This window comes from Capra hircus, chromosome 8, assembly GCF_001704415.2.
Source record: "Capra hircus breed San Clemente chromosome 8, ASM170441v1, whole genome shotgun sequence".
NCBI lineage: Eukaryota > Metazoa > Chordata > Mammalia > Artiodactyla > Bovidae > Capra > Capra hircus.
In genome coordinates, this window is record NC_030815.1 from 76,070,791 (window position 1) to 76,091,490 (window position 20,700).

The 20,700-nt window shown below is 43.0% G+C and overlaps 1 protein-coding gene across 2 annotated transcripts in view; it reads right to left on the bottom strand.

Moving 5' to 3' along the window:
* The window catches only part of RASEF (RAS and EF-hand domain containing), an 88,579-nt gene extending 68,143 nt beyond the window's left edge, over positions 1–20,436 (bottom strand). For both annotated transcript variants that reach the window (XM_018052404.1, XM_013966147.2), the window contains exon 1: positions 19,767–20,436. In XM_018052404.1, the coding sequence (XP_017907893.1) occupies positions 19,767–20,197 (431 nt within the window). In that variant the 5' untranslated portion in view covers positions 20,198–20,436. The remainder of the gene's footprint in view (positions 1–19,766) is intronic.

A 20,700-nucleotide genomic window follows, 5' to 3' on the forward strand; every position in this document is an offset into this window, starting at 1 on the left:
CTTTAACAAATGTACTACACCAATGCAAGATGTTAATAATGGGGGAACGTGGATACAGGTTATATACGAACTCTCTGTACTGTCTACACAATTTTTCTGTAAATCTGAAAAGATTCTTATTAGCGTCTTTAAGATTCTATAAGCCTAAAAAAATGGAGAAGGAAATGGCAACCCACTCCAGTATTCTTGCCTGGAAAATCCCAGGGACGGGGAGCCTGGTGGGCTGCCGTCTATGGGGTCGCACAGTTGGACACGACTGAAGCAACTTAGCAGTAGCAGCAGCAGCAGCAGCAGCAAGCTTAAAAATAAGCTTATAGGGGCTTCTCTGATGGCGCAGTGGTAAAGAATCCACTTGTCAATGCAGGAGACGCAGGTTTGATCCCTGATTCAGGAAGATCCCACATGCCACAGGGCAACTAAGCCTGTGGGCCATAACTACTGAGCCTGCACAGTGCAACTACTGAAGCCTGAGCACCCTAGAGTCTGTGCTCTACCACCATAACGAGAAGTCTACACAACGCAGCTAGAGAGTAGCCCTCGCTTGCCTCAACTAGAGAAAACCCTGTGCAATAACAAAGACCCAGCACAACTAAAACTAAATAAATAAAATATGAAAAAAATAAGCTTATAAAAAAGTCTGTCAACATTTATTCTCCATATGAACCAGAAGACACAAATATGAAGAAGCATCAACATCTTTTAAATTTACATCTTGTATCAAAATAAAATGAATTTGAAAAGGCCTATAATCTTGAAGCATCTATGTATGGGAAAACATTCATGGGTCTTCAATGGAGACAACTTACTTGATAAGTCTTGTCTCATAAAAGCTAAGAAACTTGTCAAGATATTTGTCAAAGAAAGTACTTTGAAGGGAGGCAAAAAACATAGAATTTGTGACAATCAAGGGCTGAAATATTTACAGAAGTCCATATTTATACATGCCAATATCAAAAGAAAAATAGAATTGAGAATATCTTCCATTTTGTAGAATTTGCTCTAAGCTTATCACATAATTTGCTCTTAAAGTGCTCTGCAGTCCTTGTACAGAGAATAATTTTCTTAATTAAAATATTATGACCTTCAGAGAAGAGTCAATTGCTAATTCCAACAATTTCAAGTTTAATAATCATAAAATATAACTAAAAAAGATTACAAGCAATTTGATGGGGGAAAAAAGCATAATAAGGTCACACTGAAGAATATATATATTCTTCAGAAAAGTATTAGAGGTACACATGAAAAAGTAACTGATTAAAACACTTACCTATTTTCTAAAACTAACTATTCTGCTTATGTAATTTTAAAATATTCATGGAATTAACAAAAGATTTTCTTTGTGCTAATATACCTAAAATTTTTATGTTTTAGAAATAACTATTTTTTATTTATTAAAAAAGTTTTTATATAGAACTCTTTTAAAGGACAACATATATAATAAAAATAATTTGTCAGACAATAATATAATACTTAGATAATATTAGATAATTTTAAGTATATTAGCCCTTCTCATTTTATTCATAGGAAAATTCTGGTTTGAAACTCATTCTATGGCCACTCTACTTGCCTATCTCATCTCCTTCAACTTTCCCATTTTCTAAACACTGTTAGGTGCTCACAGTCCCAAGTATTTTGCACCATGCCCAACAAACAATACATAAATTTTCAACAAAGGAGACAAATGTATTATCTTAGTTGATTTCACATCATTCCATCCCTTAACATTTTTTTTTCTTTCAATTTTTGAGACTGAAAAGAGTTGGGAAACAGCTTTATCTTTTAATATTACTCTCTGACCAAAACCCAAACTTTTTGCATTTCCTACCTAGAAACCAAACCCTGCTTATCAGTCAAGGCTCTTCCAAAAGTCACCTCTTCCATGAAGCATGCCCTGACTGATTCAACCACAAAAAGATTCTTCCCCTGCCACATTTTATCTGAAACTCTATGTACTGAGTTTTTTGTGGATGTCTTATATCTTTCCATATCTCTTGAAGCATTCAGAGATCTGACCAGCAACAGATCCTGCATGAATGAGTGAGTGAGGCTGGAGTCTGAGGAAGGAGGACACAGTGGGAAGTGAAGTGAAGAAGGTGGAGCTTTGTTTGGATCTGAGGCAGGCGAAGGACTCTGTCTTACGGAGGGCAAAGAAGACAGTGGTGAGGAGGGATCAGAGGGGACTTCAGGGCACAGGATCAGGAAGGAGACACACTATGGTGAATCTGATTGCCAAGCTGAAACAGGTCAATCCCCTTCTGAACACAGTGAGAAAAGAGAGATTCTAGAAAACACACCAGACTGCATCTGAATTCTACAGGCAAGAGGTTTCAAAATCTCCACTCCTCTGCAACCTGCTGGCTGCCTTTTGCCTTGACTTGATTTTCACCTTTTTGTTTTCACGTTGTTTCCAGCAGGGGAAGTGTCCAATATTCGCTATGTAACATTTACTAAGAAAGCTGAAAAAGAGTCAGAAATGGTCAACTGGAGAAACTGTCCTGGGAGGATTTCTAATATTTCTGATATACAGAGGCCCCTTTAATTTCCTCCACCTCGGACTTGTGTTTTTGTGGGCTGAGGATGCTGAAATCAGAACTCCAAGCTGAGTGGGCTACAACAATGTTGTGAATTCCAAATATATTTCAAGAAATTAAACTAAGTATACATCTTAAACTTAGATGGCATATTCAAAAGCAGAGACATTACTTTGCTGACTAAGGTCCATCTAGTCAAGGCTATGGTTTATCCTGTGGTCATGTATGGATGTGAGAATTGGACTGTGAAGAAGGCTGAGTGCTGAAGAATTGATGCTTATGAACTGTGGTGTTGGAGAAGACTCTTGAGAGTCCCTTGGACTGCAAGGAGATCCAACTAATCCATTCTGAAGGAGATCAGCCCTGGGATTACTTTGGAAGGAATGCTGCTAAAGCTGAAACTCCAGTACTTTGGCCACCTCATGTGAAGAGTTGACTCACTGGAAAAGACTCTGATGCTGGGAGGGATTGGGGGCAGGAGAAGAAGGGGACGACAGAGGATGAGATGGCTGGATAGCATCACTGACTCAATGGACATGAGTCTGAATGAACTCCGGGAGTTGGTGATGGACAGGGAGGCCTGGTGTGCTGCGATTCATGGGGTCGCAAGGAGTCAGACACGACTGAGCGACTGAACTGAACTGAAACAAAGTAATATTTGTACTTAAGTTTATAAATACTATTACATATATATGTGAATTTCAAAAACATGAACTAAATCACATGATTTAATGAAGATCAACACGGACTTAAAATATTGTATTACATAGATAACTCATCACCAGTTTCTACAGAAGATAAAGATTTGCTTGTCTTTCTAAAATCTCTCAAACTTCTTAACATACTCCAGAATCATGAGTTCCAAGAAAGAACTCATTTTCTCTCCTAAAATTAGCATATTCTGGGATATAAGTGTATTCTATCTGTTACCTCAGCAGTAAATTTATTTCTTGAATTCATACTTTAACATACATTGAATACCTACTGCTAACTACTGAATGACTGGCATTTCACTCTAAATTATTATTGATATTATAGAACTGTTAGGTACATAAGCTATAGTCACATTTTCTTCAACAGTTAAATCTCGACCTTAAGCTTGAGTATACATCATACTGGCAAGAAGATCTGTTGGAGATTACACACGACCTACACTGGCCTTCTTTAAAGTTTTTCTCACAGGTTATAAGAATTTGCTCTGAAAATCATGTAATTAAATGAGAATTTCTTTTCTATTAACATGGCATCTTTGAACTATCTTAAAACTATTTGTAAACATTTAGTATTTTTTTAGTTATTGTATAAAAATATGACAGAAGAATTTTTAATCAACTTTTAGAATCATTGCCTTTACCTACCTACCTTGCTACCTAACCATCAAACAAAGATAAACCAATAATGGTCTTTCAGTCTCTCTGTGCAGAGATGGACCAAGAAATATTAAACTAAAACAAAATTAGTTGTAGAGCTTTTCTTACAAATCTTCTTGAACACACTTCCCCTTTAAAATAAAATGTTGTTGAGACTTCCCTGGTGGTCCAGTGGTTAAGACTCCCTCTTTCAACGCAGGGGGTATAGGTTCAATCTGTGGTTGGGGAGCTAAGATCTCACATGCCTCGCAGCCAAAAAAACCAAAACATAAAACAGAAGTAATGCAACAAATTCAATAGACTCTAAAAATTGTCCACATCAAAAAACCTTAACATAAAATGCTGACATCTTCAATTTCAACATTCCAACAGTTAAAACCCTTTGAGAGGTTCTCGGTCTCATTCAACAATGCCTGGGGTGTATTCTCCACAAGGTGCAAGTTTCCTGAGATTAGAGCCCGCTGCTCATCAACTTTGCCATTCACTCCTTCCCTAGCAAACTGCAGGAAAGTTTAATTACTTTTCATTTGGTTTTCTGAAGAACTATAGGGTGATTTTCTGAAATGTGATTTAAAAAAATGGTAGCCAAAAATCCTGTTGAAGCGTGACTTTCTCACATTATATCAGGATCGGTTGCGCTGAAGAGAGTCCACTTTTGTGCTCCTAGAGCCACAGCCCATGAAAAAAGCAAATGACCTGCAGATCTACAAATCCTATCTCCTGATGGAATCTGACCTCAACCACTCAGGAGAGCCATGCAAAGAAAAACCAGTCTTAACTGAGTCATCATCTTAATTCACTGGTTCATTAGATCATGAAAAAGCAATTTCAGTCAGCTGGGCATTTACATTTATTTCAGTTTACATTTTTCACCCCAAACTTTTATCCTTCCCTGTTTTCCAGGTCTTGTTCCTGAGGTATGAGCTACCGTCTCTCACCTACGTGGGCAACATCCCTTCTGAGCAGTACAAATGGCCTAATAGCTACAAAACAAAATGGAAATAAATGCTGAATGATTGCTTTAAATACAAGTGATACTAAAGAAGGAGCTGTAAAAAGGTTATTATGATAATCCATGAGTGGCCAAGAGGAACCCACACAGCAGTAGTATCTGTTTACCCCCATGTACAGTTTTTGTAGCATTTCCCCAACACTCAAAAAAAAAAACAAAAAAGAACATTAAAAATAATTTAAATAACCAACCTTCGGGCTAGGGGCCCAAGATCCAGGTGCAAGCTCACATCTTGTCAGACTCCTGTGGATTCATCTCAGCTCTCACGTGTATTCATAATAATATAAATGCACATTTCGTGCTTACTTTTCTAGATGGTATAACTTCTACAAAGACAATTTAGAATTGCAGTGTCTACACTGGGGTACTTTCAGAATGAACAAAAGGGGGCAAGGAGTTAAATGGAAAAATAACACTACAAATAATAATAATTTTAAAACAAGGGCAGCATTCCAGCTATCTGAAACTCAGTTACCTGGCACCATAAAGAATTCAAAAGAGGACTGAAAATCAAGAAACTGTGAACAGCAACCTGTGAGCCACCTCGTCTTGGCCCAGGAATAACCTGCATTCAAAAGGAGGTTTTAAAACACAATTCTAGTATATCCGATCATTTTGCTTTTCTGCATCTTCAGCATACTAAGGTGCCCAGGAAGGACGGAAGGAAGGAGGAACTGACAGTGGTAAACTAACCTGGCAGCCTGACAGTAAGAACAGAAAATGCACAGAGGAACTCAAAAAGCCAAGCTGGACTGCGATCCCCACAAATGCTGGGGACACACCACACCATAGTCCAGAATGAAACTCGACTCCATAATGATGACCCTGAGTTCGCAAGGAAAGCTGAAGTTATTTTGTGAGCAGTTATTAAAAGCAAGGCATTGGGTGGGGTTTCCCTGGTGATCCAGTGGTGAAGAATCCGCAAGGGACACCGGCTTGATCCCTGGTCTGGGAAGATCCGACATGCCATGGAGCAACTCAACTTATGCACCACAGCTACTCAGCCTGTTGCTCTAGAGCCCATGAGCTGCAACTACAGAGCCCATGTGCCCTGGAGCCTGTGCTCCATGAGAGAAGCCACCTCACCACAACTGGGGAGCAGACCTTTCTCTCTGCAGCTAGAGAAGGCCCGCATGCCGCAGCGAAGACTCCCCACAGCCAAAAATAAAAAATAAATACATCTCTTTAAAAAAGGAAAAAAGAAAGCAAGGCATTGTGTGAGCCCATATGCTGACCAAAATCTGTGTGACCGATGGCCCACTGCAGCACGATATGTAATAGCCACAAAGTAGAAACGACTCAAATGGCCATGAACTGTGAAGTGGATAAATAAGTTGTATCTTCACACAATGAATACTCTACAGCAGTGGGAATGACAAGCATAACGTTGAGTGCGAGAAGCCAAACCACGTAATAAGGAAAGAACACATAGGAGATCAGGCCTGGTGGTCAGGGAGGGGCTGTAGTGATTGGAAGGGAGCACAGAGGCTTCTAGGTAACATGCTGTTTCTTTTTAAAGTTCTTTTTAAACATTATTATTTATTTTTAATTGGGGTATAATTGTACTACAACGGTGTGTTATTTTTTGGAGGGAGAGGATGTATGTATACATAAAACTGATTCATGCTGTTGTTACAACATGCTGTTTCTTGATCTGGATTCTGTCAGTGTGGAGTCAGCAAGCTGTACACCAAGCTCATGGGGAATTCAGTCACTAACATGTCACAATTCAGATTTCAAGTTCAGAGGCAACCCAAGAGAAAAATTTTGAAGCAGGTGATGTTTATCTTTTCTACCTCAGTTCCACATTCTCTTTCTGGGGCTTTTCTATGTTTTTTTTTTAAAATTATTTTTACTTTTCTGGGTTTGTGCTGGGTCTTCACAGCTGCATGCAGGCTTTCTCAAGTTGCAGAGAGTGGGTGCTTCTCTCTAATTGTGATGCATGGGTTTCTCATCATAGTGGCTTCTGCTGTTGTGGAGCACAGGCTCTAGGGCGTGCAGGTTTCAGTAGCTGCATCTAATGGACACGGAAGCACAGGCTCAGCAGTTGTGGCACATGGGCTTAGTTGCTCCATGCCATCTGGGATCCTCCCAGACAAGGGATCAAACTGATGTCCCCTGTATTGAAAGTGGATTCTTAGCCACTGGACCACCAGGGAAGCCCCTTTACCTTTTTACCAGGAATTCTCGACCACATCCCACACTCTCACTTCTCATTTCTTTATCAGAGTTTAAGACATACAAATCACCCAGGGACCTTGTTAAAGCACAGATGCTTCAGTAAGTCTGTGGTGGGGCCTAGTGTCTGCATTGCTAGAGAAGTTCCCAGGGGTGGCCAGTGCCCCTGGTCTGAGGCCTCAAGCGTCAGAGAAAAGATGTGTCTGCTGAGCTCCTGGGAGCGGAATAATGTCTGGTCCTGGGAATCTGAGCATGGAGCTCATCGCTTTCTAATGGCTGAATTTTAGGACCTAGGTCTGGTGGAACATTCTGGGCTTCCCTATGCCTCTCGGATTGCACCCCTGTTATTAAGCTACCAACTCAGGGACAAGAACTAGTAGATGGGGACAGCAAATAAGAACTGTTCCTACCCTATGGAGTTTTGTACTGTTTCTTATTCAAATATCATCTTTGGACTTCTGAGCACAGTGCTTTTCCCACAGCTTATACAGAAGGGAGGGAGGAGGGGAGGCAATAAAGGAGAGGAGCAGGCAGTTCATTTGCCTGGGGAAGTGTAGCAATGGTAAGTGCTGGTGTGACTTGCCAGACGACTGAGGCTGCTTAAATTCAAGATGTGTCTTCCATGAGGGGCTCAGTGTGGTTACAGACATTTTAATGAGTGAGATTGGAGGGTGAACATGGAGGAGTAGACACCAGGGTGAATTAGCCCTCTTCTCCCAGGGGGTCATCTCGGAGCCATGAACACAAGGAGGCAAAGCCTTTCCTTGGCAGATAGAAAAATGTTAATAAATTTTAAAGCTGCCCCAGAAAATTGCAAGTGTTTAGGCATTTGGAAATAGTACAAGGGTAATATAATGTATGTGGGATTTTTTTCAGATTTAAACAAATATTTGAAAATTTTCTAGTGCACATTTTGTAAGTTGGAAGCCATAAAAAATGCTCTCTGATGTCTCCAGAGGTGATTCCCATAAAACAGGGAGTCTCAGAAACAGAGTATTTGGAGAACTTTTTTTTAGTAGCTACGATGGTTAATTTCATGTGGCAACTTGGCTAGGCTGCAGTGCTTAAATACTTGGTTATACATGTCTGGATGTTGCTATGAAGGTCCTTTTTAAATTAAATTTATTTTAAATTGAAGGATAATTGCTTCATGAAGGTGTTTTGGACATGAGATTAACATTTCAATCAGTTAACACTTTGGGTACAGCAGATTACCCTCCAGAATGTGGGCAGGCTTCATCTAATGAGTTGAAGACCTTTAAATGAAGACTGAGTACCCCAAAGGACGAGGTAATTCTGCCAGCCCAGTGCCTTGGGGCTCAAACTGTTGTATCACCTCTTCTTTAGGTCTCCAGTCTGCTGGTCTACCCTGAAGATTATAGCCCTGCTAGCCTCCACAATGGTGTGAGCCAATACCTCAAAATAAATCCAACCCTGCCCCCCTTGCTCCCCCAACACTCCCCATACTGTTCCCTAGCCACTACATCTTATTGGCTCTATGGCTTTGGTGAAGCCTACTAACACAGTGGCTTATATCACTGTATTTTCACTGGGGTTAATCACATAAACAAATGCACCAGCTTCACAGTGAATATATGCTAGCACTGCCTAAAACAGTTGAATCAAAATTAAATTCAATAAGAACTGAATTATTATTCAGTTGTTGAATAAGAACCTTAATTTTAAATATTACTCAACGGAATAGGTCACTTTTTAATGGTCCAAATGCTCACATACAACATAATTTTATAATAATTCTCATCAGGGTTCATTAGGATTGTTAACAGCCTATCTAATAGATCTGTGGACTTCTGTGGACTGATATCTATTCGCCTGAAGACAGCTTGTTCACTGTAGTCTTTCGGCAGACAGGCAATGCATTATCCTCTTAGACCAATGTAAATCCTCTGGACTCATACACACAGAATCAATCTAACCCTCATTTCCGGCTTGGTGCCTTGCTTTGGTCTCCCATGAATTTGTACTCACGACTAGGACTGCTCAGACACGGTGCATGTTCCTACAGCATCAATTAGCTTTCCCCTTCATTAGTAGGTGAATGATGCAGAACTGGAAGTTGCATTTCCCAGCATGTCAATGCTCTGCACCCAGGTAGCAGCCACCCAATGCAAGCCCATTACCACAGCTGAAGGTAGCTGGCTGCAAGTGGACACGGTGCTAGACATGACGCCCACTCCCTGGGGTCTTCTTGGCACAAACTGTCCACAAAATGGCCACTTGAGCATGCTCCATAATTGTAATGCTCACGAGGGGATATCATGGCTGAACATTCCCATAAAATGTCCCCAAAACTAAAACTGAAGAGAGCGGTTGTTTTCAGTATGTGTGGTTGGAAGGAGCACCCAGAATGTGTCATTATCACAGATGTTTCTGCTTGGTTACCTAAACGTGACAGGTGTGAGTACATTTAAGGGGCAACCCTTGAGGGAGCCTATATTCGGGACTGATGCAAGTAGATATGAGACATAGAGCCTTTGTAGCTATCCAGATCGTTTACCTCTGTAAAAAAAGAAGTTTTACATTCTACACGTTTGCTTTTCTTGTGGTTAAGAAGCATATAACATAAATCTACGTTCTCCACAAACTTTGAAGCGTACAGCGTTGTTGCCTACCTGCCTATTTTCATGCAGATCTGTAGAGCCTTTTCCATGTTGAACGACTGAAGCTCCATATAACACTGAACAGCAGCTCTTCATTTCCTAATCCCCCAGCCCCTGGCAATTACCATTCTACTTTCTAAAAGTTGTCTACTTTAGATACCTCATATAAGTGGAACTGTACAGTATTTGTCCTTCTGTGACTGGCTTACTTCACTCAGCGTAATGTCCTCAGGTCCATCTGGGTTGTCACATACTGCAGAAATTCCTTCTTTTTGTATAGCTGAGTAATATTCCACTGAAGTATATACCATATTTTCTTTATTCATTCATCTGTCAATGGGCATGTGAGCTGTTTGCACCTGCTGGCTATTGTTACTAGTGCTGCAATGATCACAGGAGTGCAGATATCTCTTCAAGATCCTGATTTCATTTTTTTGGGGATATACATGCAGAACTGAGATTGCTGGATCATATGGCAGTTCCATTTGTACTTTTCTGAGGAACCTTCATACCATTTTCCATAGTGGCTGCACCAATTTACATTCCCATCAACAATATACAAGGGTTGCGATTTTTGTATATTCTCACTAGCACTTATAATTGTTTTCTTGATAACAGCCAATAAGTGGCAATTTCCACTGCAATTAAAAAACTTATTTATTTTTAATTGATGGGTAATTGCTTTACAGTACTGTGTTGGTTTCTACCAAACATCAACATGATCTGTTGCAGTTTTGATCTGTGTTTCTCTGATGATTAGTGATGAGCATCTTTCCATCCTCACAAAAATCTTTTTTGACTGAAGGAAAAAATATTCCAATAATGAAAGGATATACCACTATGTTACCAGAAAATATAACCTCTTATCACTAAATTCCCTTATTTTTATTCCATGCCGATTGATTTTTATCCATGTCTTAAATCTATGACAAATACTTTCAGCTTCAAATGACGAGAAGGAAAGACATCAGGGTAACATGTGTTTTGGACATCTCAGTGCTTTCAGAGCTCAGCCCTCTTCCCCTAGGGACACACTTATCAGAGCAGCATAACCGGGAGACAGAAAATACTGAACAGTAGCATCTGATGAGCTTGAACTTGGTAACCGGGGAAAGTACAAGAACAGGCAAGAGCAAAAAAGACAGTAAATATAGACTACCTTTGAGTCAAAATACTATCCCACAAACTTGGACGGGGAAGAAGCAGCATGGTTAAGGTTCTAAGCTAGAGTGCCATGGAACCACATGTTCATATCAACACGACCTTCAGAGCAAAGATCACATCTGACACTTGAACTTACCAGTGCACGTTGTCAGGCAGGAAGCGGGCTGCAAACTGGGAAAAGTATCTTTCCCACTTTTGTGCTGTCCTTCACAGAGAACACAAAATTGGAAATTCCTGCATAAAATCTGGATATCTTACCATCCTTTGTAAGTTGGCTTCAGTGACAACACCAGGCCTATCTCCTGCATGGCAGCATGTGTGTCTACACTAGCAGATGATGCAGAGGTGGGTACTGGGCCCCAACTCCACTCCACCGGGTCGACGCTACCTACCTAACCCCTGAGGCCTTGGTGTCTATAGCTCCCAGTCCATTACATTAGTCACAGTCCCCCAGAGGGACTGAGGAGACAATCTGATCAGAGCCGAGAGTCTCTCTTGTTGGAACTGTAACACTAACATGCAAGATAACTGCTCTACTAAAGAGAAGAATAAACTCCCTGAATTTAGTTCATCTGCTTGTTTCCTGACTCCCACTGAGAGCTGGACCCAGAATTTGTGATTTTCCCTCTTCATTACATTCCCTGGTGCCATCACCTCTGGAGAGAGAGCAAATGGCCAAGAAACTCTGATTGTTCGACTGGATACAATTTTAAAGCACCCAGTTTCTAATGCAGTCCCAGGCACACATGGATTACGACAGTGTTTTAAATGAAACAGTGAATGAATGACATAGGAAAAAGGCAAGAAGAGTTTCTTCTTTGGGCAAATAACAAAAATGATCCTTAAGACTGAGAGCAATTTAAGTTGAACTTCTTCCACAATATTGATATTAGGCCTTCAATTTATTATTTTTTAATTAATTAATTTTAATTGGAGGCTAATTACTTTACAACACTGTAGTGGTTTTTGCCATACATTGACATGAATCAGCCATGGGTGTACATGTGTTCCCCACTTTGAACCCCTCTCCCACCTCCCTCCCCATCCCATCCCTCAGGGTCATCCCAGTGCACCAGCTCTGAGCACCCTGTCTCATGCATCGAACCTGACCTGGCGATCTGTTTCACATATGATAATACACATATTTCAGTGCTATTCTCTCAAATCATCCCACCCTCACCTTCTCCCACAGAGTCCAAAAGTCTGTTCTATACATCTGTGTCTCTTTTTCTGTCTCGCATATAGTGTCATAGTTACCATCTTTCTAAATTCCATATATATGCGTTAGTATACTGTACTGGTGTTTTTCTTTCTGACTTATTTCACTCTATATAATAGGTTCCAGTTTCATCCACCTCATTAGAATTGATTCAAATGCATTCTTTCTAATGGCTGAGTAATATTCTGTTATGTATAGGTACCACAGCTTTCCTATCCATTCGTCTGCCGATGGACATCTAGGTTGCTTCCATGTCCTGGCTATTGTAAACAGTGCTGTGATGAACACTAGGGTACATGTGTCTCTTTCAATTCTGGTTTCCTCAGTGTGTATGCTCAGCAGTGGGGTTGCTGGTTTGTTTTATGCCTTCAATTTAAATGACGGACAAGACTGATATGCAATGAAAACCAGGGAAGCTAATGTTTTCCATTTTATATAGTTCTTGAGGATTTCAAGTTCTCAAGAAACAGTATTTCTCCCACTTGATAAACATGTAGTCCTTACTAAAGAAAATATCTCCTATGGATTCCAGAGGTGACATAAACATTGTTTATATGTTACTTATCTATGAACAAACATAAACCAGATATAAACTCCTTATCTTACAGCTCCCAAGCACTTATGTGACCAACACATGTTTGGAGAATCAAGGGAGTGAGAATGAGCAACGTTTATTTAATCTGACAAGGGACACTGCGGTGCTGAAACTACAGCCCCCAAGCCAATAGCATCATGGTCCTGGAACCCTGAGTGCTGCACTCTCCAGCCACACTCACAGGATCAAAACCCTGTTCCCCAATCACTTTTCGACTGAGAACGCAGACAACCCAACACTGTGTTGCTGGTCACCTTCAATTTACATGGACACGTCATCTACACCAGGCCCACAGCTGTGCCTTCCTCACTGCCCATGACAAGGAACAGAGTTCTGTGGACGCCACACCACCTTAAACACGACAGAGGCAGGTTCTGAAACAGTCAGTCAAATCTGTCATGTCACAGTCACCTGCTGCTGCTGCTAAGTCACTTCAGTCGTGTCCGACTCTGTGTCACCCCATAGATGGCAGCCCACCAGGCTCCCCTGTCCCTGGGATTTTCCAGGCAAGAACACTGGAGTGGGTTGCCATTTCCTAGGTGATCCCAAATCTGCTCAAATTAATTTGTTTTATATTATCAGATAATGATAACATAAAATGAAAACAAAACTGCTTAGTCTTCTAAGATTTCCAAGCACACATGTAAAGACCCAAAGGTCCCCCAATTTGAGAAACTATCTTGCCATGAAATGTCTACATTTTGGAGATGTGCCCGGAGGCATTTTTCTGCATTTATTATACTGCATCTCAGCTCCTTTGGGTGTCAAAAACTCCTAGGTATTCAAAAAGGTGATAATAAGCTCCTTGAAGGTCAGGGTCAGGTCTGCAAGGGAGTCTCTCTAGTGCCTGGGACACTGGCAGGCACATGAATACTGGGGGAATTAGAGAAAAATGAAAGAAACACGCCTGACCTACTGCATCTATATGTCTTGCTTTAATAAGGCATATAGACGAAGGCCTCAAGAGTTAAAATTCACCTCTCTCTTTTTATAATTACTCTGACAGAAGCAATTATAATTTGGAAGACCCCACCTATTTACCAGTTGAAGCAATGAAACTGTTTTTTTTGAGGAACTAATATCAAAGAAATTATACATGTCATTCCATCATTACAACTTTCCTCTGGGAAACAGTGTTTACTTTCCATTTTATAACCTGATATGAGACTAACAGAGTTAGAAAGGAGCAGCCCGAATACCCATGATAAGTCGTCTCTTCCCATTTCTTCCCTTCAACAATAGACTGCAGTCAGGTACAACTAAGCTTTAACAAGCTATATGGGAAGCAAGAAAGTATCTTGTGTGTATTCTCTTAGGAGAAAAATGCAGACATCTGAATCACCTTGGCACCCTAACCTCACCATCATCTAAAGGCTCTGCAATCAGCCTCTACGTTGCCATTCCAGGAAGATTAGCCAAATTTGGCTACTTCTGTTTTACAAATAAAATCAAATCATATAACCTGGGAAGAAACCAGAAACAGGTTTTACATGCTCAAAGTGACTGAATTTCAACAGTGATTTAGGAGAGGAGTAAATGAAAAATTCAGGCTAAAAGACAAGCTAGAGGAGTCTGTAGTTATTGGAGAGTAGTCTTCCAATGACATCCCGTCTTAGGCATTTTACTTGGTACCCACACCATAAGGGCAGAGCAAACAATCTCTCCTCAAAACGTGACAGCAGTACTTTGAACAGTCAGTGAGATCTGAGTTCAGAGCAGCCCCCTGTCCATATGGCCAAAGCTGGCAGTCCTCTAAGGCTGGGAAGGCCAGAATACCTTTCTGGGTCCAAGAGGCCAAAAAGAAACTACCCTGAGATGAAATTCCAATATCAGAACCAGAAGGGGCCACCACCAGCAAGCAGAGCTCATAAAACTTACGCCACACAGAGATGCCTGCCGGGCTCAGGAGTAAGGTTTGGAAAGTTCAAGGAAGGGCTGTGGTATTGACAGACAGGTTTCTCCCACTCAGCACTAGGGTAATGACACAGATAATTGTGAAAAGAAAAAAAAAAAGCAACAGACAAGCAACAGTTAGAAATGAAGACATATATAATCTATATAGAGACATACAGACACATAAAAATATATAAAATATATGTATTATACACACGCACAGGTGGGCTTCCCAGGTGGCTCAGAGGCAAAGAATCTGCCTGCCAAGGCAGGAGATGCTAGTTTGATCCCTGAGTTGGGAAGATCCCTGGAGAAGGAAGTGAAAACTCACCCAGTATTCTTGCCTGGGAAACCCGAGGGACAGAGAAGCCTGGCAGGGCTACAGACCATGGGGTCTCAAAAGAATCAGATATGACTTAGCATCTAAACTGCAACAACACTACACACACACACACACACACACACACACACACACACACTCTCTCTCTCTCTCTCTCCCCCCCCCACACACACACTCTCTCTCTCTCTCTCTCTCTCTCTCTCTCCCTCCCCCAGTTCTGAATGAAGAAAAGTCAGAAAATCTCTGGAAAGCTTGTGGCTAGCACTGATAGGCCCCAAAGTTAGTGCCAAAGGTAAGCATCACACACAGTCAAAAACATCTCTGAACGTCTTCCAGGACTGAGGTCCAACCCACTCTGGTACCTCAAGGTTAGAGCAAATCTTTATTTCTGGATGAACACCGGACATGATTGGTCACATGAGTGACAAATATGTTTATCTTTAAACACTACAAACACCATCCAAAGCACCAGATGCTCACATATGGAAGATACATTTAAGAGCTGCGCTCAAGCAGAGAAGAGCTAATTTAACTCTCGCACCTCAAGCTGGCTCAGCGCCAGAACCACACTGAGTGGGAAGAGAGGGGAAACTGAGGCACTACCTAATCAGTCATCAGTGTCTCTCCATCTGCCTGTTGGTCTCCTGCCTCCTCTCACCCTGCCCTCCTCACCCTGGATCTCCAGCCATCTCCCTCTGTTTTCCTCTCTCCGTGCACCCCTCTCTCCTCTCCCTTTTCCATCTTGCCAAGCACCACATTGTAAAGTGGTGAAGTGGGCTTAGGAAGGACCTGCACTGTTACAAAAGAAGACGATCAGAGCCCTAAAGTGGACCCCAAGAAAGGGAAATGTAAAGGGAACTATGCCTCTGCCTACTGTAGCTCCGTCCTACAAGTTAAGTGGGATTGGTTGTCAGCCGTTGTATTTCCACTTCATTTTAGTCGTCATCCTCATAGTTTGCTGAAGCAAACTGTTTTGATGATCCACGTGACAGTTCACATGTGGGTAGTTTTGGTTCTTCTCAATTAAATTTCTTGTTTCTAAGTCATTCAACAAAAGACTTCTTCAACACTGCATGTAGAAAGGGCACAGACCATGTGGAACAACTGACCACGTGGGTCTAATTTTGGTGCCTGAACAAATCCCACCCTAACCCTGACTGGCAGGTCATCAGCTGTGTGAACCCTTATTACACCAGAGGCACCCACTCTGGGTCTGCTCTAAATACTGTGGCAAAACTCGTGCCCATTCACAAGTCCATCGTGGTTTTGGTGCCAGCTGGACCCTTGTGCTTCTGTTTATGAGAATGTGGGGTTCTAAATTATTAATCAGTCCACAAATGACACTCAAAATTTCTACAGATGGAACTGAGAACACTCTGAAAAGTTCTGGCTCTGACTAAACAAGAGAGATGAATTCCTGCCATGCCCTCTCCTCGGTCAAATGGTCAATGCATGCACACACACACACACACACACACACACACACGCACGCACGCACGCACCTTGTATCCTTCTCTCCTTGCCAATCTCAGGACACACGAGCTCTCATCAGGAACTTGCAAATAAAGGGAGGGAACCAACAAAAGAAATGAAGAGAATGCATACAGCATGAACTAACTGCATTCTCAGGATATGAAGCAAGGAATCAAAGAACACTGAACAAATATTTATTGAGTACCCACTGTGTAAAAACCTTCTTTTCACCAACATAATGCCTGTGGCCCCAGAAATTGGCTCCACTAGGTGGTTACAAGTCTGCTCTCTGTTTCTCCCCAGACATCCTCTCCCCACTTCATGAATTTTTCTTGGCCTGATGCAACCCTCCTTCTGGAATTCTCTTACATAACTACACTGCCTTGCCTGTTCTGGTTTCACCTGCTGGCTGACCTTGTTCCAGCTTACTAGGAAATGGCAATGGCCCATCCTGACCCTCTGGACCGTTTACACCTGTCCACCTCAGGTGAGCAGGTCATGCGGCTACTCGGGACGCTTCCCTCCCCAGGCTTGAAGGCAAAGACTCCCTCAGTTTTCGAAGGGAAAACAAACTTATGAGGGTATTAACACATACCCCAGAGACCATTTTTATTCTTTCACAATACAAATTATTTTTCTCTAATATCACAATTATCAATGACTGAGGAGTTTAACCCAAATTTGCTTAACATTTTCATCTAAGAGCTTGAATGATCTTTGAAATGGAAATCACCACCACCAGTTTTGCCTCTATAGGAACCAAACCAATCACTCCCAGTTTTGCCTCTATAGGAACCAAACATTCCTATATCTGATATCTGTTCTCCTCAAATTGTAGATGAATACTCCCCAAAGACAGGCATGGGACAGGGTGCTATCCAGAGGAAGATGGAGTGCCAGGTGGGAAATTAAGGCACCAGGTGAAATGGCACACTTTCCCAGAGAGACAGTTTTTCCTCTGGAAGAAAATCTAATATTTTATCTTAAACCAAGTCACAAGATATTATACAGTAAAATGAACAAATACACGACTTCTTTTTTGAGATAAAAATTCAAAACTTCAGAGAAAGTTCCTGCTTGCTGGCAGTCTGTTGGGCTATGCCCACAATTCGCGGTGTGCTAAGTCGCTTCAGTCATGTCTGACTCTTTGCGATGCTTTGGACTGTAGCCCGCCAGGCTCCTCTGTCCATGGGATTCTCTAGGCAGTAATACTGGAGTGGTTGCCATGCCCTCCTCCAGGGGATATTCCCGACCCAGGGATCCAACCCCAGTCTTGTGCAACTCCTACACTGCAGACGGATTCTTAACCACTGAGCCACCAGGGAAGCCCACGGTACGTGGAGTTTCCTGCAAATAATTTTTCCACTTTTACATGCCCTCTAAGGAAATTTTTGAGAAATATTTCACTCACACTATGAACTTGAGGGCATGAACCACGGTCTCCTGCTCTTTGTCTCCAGGGACCTAGGACAGTACCTAAGACAGTGGTTGGCACCAAGGAGGCCCTCAACAATGTTTGCAGAATTAATTTGGCTAAAATAATGACAATGGCATTGTCAATAACAACAGATTTTTATCAGGTTTGAATGGGAGAAAGAGAAGGTGAACAGCTATATGAGGAAGTGGAATAGAAGGAACCCAATTTACCCAAACAGTTAATGGCTGCCATAGAAACAATCAGATGAAGCAACTCAGTTTAGTTTTTCAACAAGTACAGGAAGACAAATATTGTATTTGTTAATCTCACAGAGGGCAGGGGTGGGGCTTAGGACACAAGTCTACCAGGTGACACTGGTGCCATTAAATTTAACAGGTTCTCAAGAATTGGAAAGGCACTGTGATAAGAATAATGCCACCAATAATATTAAGTCCTGCTTGTATCCTGACCTTAACAAAATAATTTTGATTATTTAGAGGCTGAGTCAAATATCTGCTGCTGAGACTTGACAACTCTTAAACTTGGTTTTTGTGTGTGTCTATGTATAAGATATGGTATGGGTGTACCTTTTCTTATTCTTAATATTATTACCTTTTTACCTAGCTGGACCCAAACCAAGTTACAGATGGAAGCTGATTCAAAGTATATACATATTTTTTTTTCTATTCAAAGTGTTTTTTTTTTTTTAACTTCCCTGATGGAGACACTGCATTTTCACTCATTTATACATAATAGGAAAGATGGGTATCACACCCACTTTCTCTACACAATTCCTCTTATACTGCAGTGAGTCACTTTCCATGCCCAGTATTGCCTGAACTTTTCAAACTGGAGGGAGAAGAAGCTGGGCGGTGGAGGAAGTGAGAACTCCTAGCCCTGTAGGTGTAAGCTGGGAATGGGTGAGCCAGGTTACTGCTGCCTTCCACAGCTATTTCCTTTCCTCAGTCTTCTGTCTCAGATATGTGAATGCCAACCAAAATGATGCCTTTCAGATCTTCCCAACAATGACAGCCAGAGACCCATATAATTTCAATGAAAATCCAGAGAGCAGAAAAACATTTTATAGTATTAAGATGTTTGTAGCGCCCAAGGAAGATGTGAGAATGACTCGAAGCAGAGACAGATGCAAATTAATCTCAGTAAAACCTGAGTATCTTTCCCACCAAGTCCTGAACCTGCAGGGATCCCCCTTTTGCCTGAAAAGTAACTTGATCCTATGCTATTTCTGTCAGAGCTACAAGAGTAGTTTATTGTGTGATTTAATAATTTTATTCTGTGGTATAAAAAGTGAGAGTTTTTCAGTTCACAACATCTGGGATCAAATACTGCTCTTTCAGCAACTGGACAAGTCCCTTAAAGTCTTTAGATCGAAACTGCTCCATCAATCAAAGATAAGAAAGTCCACCCTCAATGTTATTCTGAATATTAAACGAAAGAACTTGTAAAGTGTTCAGCACGCAGCAGCGATGAATATTTGTGTGCAGCAAAATAAATGCACACCAAGGTTTTGTTTTCTACGTAGGAGAAAATACCAAAAACTACTATAGAGAATGCCAAATTGGCTAGCGGACCGGGTCACCGCTCGGGGCTGCCGCTGCGGGTGCAGCCTGGAGGCCAGGAGTAGGAGCTGATATAATCAAGTCGCCGAGGTTTGGGGAACACTCCTAAACCAGTGTCTTGGAAGAATCTCCGGACGCTGCGGGTTTCACTCTGGCCTGTGTAACTAACAAAGTGCCCTTTGCAGCTGAGCGGATTCTCGTTCCTTAAAGGGTCTCATCTGGGAACAGTTAAAGTGAATCAATAAATGGAGACAAGGGAGAGACAGGATCCACGGGGTCTGCACACTCCGAAGGTAAGGGGGAGAGACGGCAGGGTCCCGGGAAAGACAGGAAACAACACCACCACCTCCCGCCCTCCAAACCACACTCGTACCTGGGGATGAACTTGACCTCGTCCCCGAGTCGCGCCTGGAAGTCCTGCCAAGCCTGGCCAGAGCTCGCCGGGTCCCAGGGAGCCGCCAGAGCCGCTGCCGCGTCCTCGTCGCCCTCGTCCTCCTCGCCGGACCCGGGGTCGGACCCCACCTGGGCCGCGGCGGGCGCGGGCTCTCGCGGCCCCCAGCCCCGGCGTGGACCCCCGCGGCGGGCCCCGCGAAAGCCGCGCGCGAACTCCTGGAAGGTGATGGCGCCGTCGCGGTCGGCGTCAAGCCGCTGGAACACGGCCTCGGCGTCGGCCGGCCGCACGCGCAACTCTGCGCACAACGCGCGGAACTCCTCACGCTCCAGGCGCCCGGAGCGGTTCGCGTCGCAGGCGGCGAAGACGGAGCGTAGCCGGGCCAGCTCCTCCAGGTCCCCATCCACCTCCATCCCGCTCGCGAGGGCTCCGGGGCTCGTGGCCCACCTCGGCTGCGGCGACGGTGGGGAGTCCGGGCCACCTGCTGCAGCTGGGAGCTGAGGCGAGTTGGGCGAGTCGGGCAGGTTAGGCCACTGGCGCGGACGTCGGGGCGGGGCGAAGCGCCTGAGTGGGTCGGTACTGTGCGCTCCGACGCGGCTCCGCGCGCCGACCTGTGCCGGCTCTGCCAGTCCCAGAGCCGTGCGAGCGCGCCTCTGGCCACCCTCTACCCGCTCAGCAGCGCCTGCCGCGACTGCCGCTCAGCAGCGCCTGTCCGGAGGCGCCCGGCTCCGCCCAGCCAGGGAGGAGGAGCGACTGGCTCCAGTTCCCACGCTTTCGCGTGCAGGGCACTGGAGCTTGGGTTTGGGGCTTCTGGAGTTGGGGGACCCGGTTGGAACTGGGGGGAGGCAGTAGCTTTGCCAGGCTCTTGGCGTAAACAGTGTTGGCTCGGGTAAATCGAGCGCTGGTATGAGGAGCT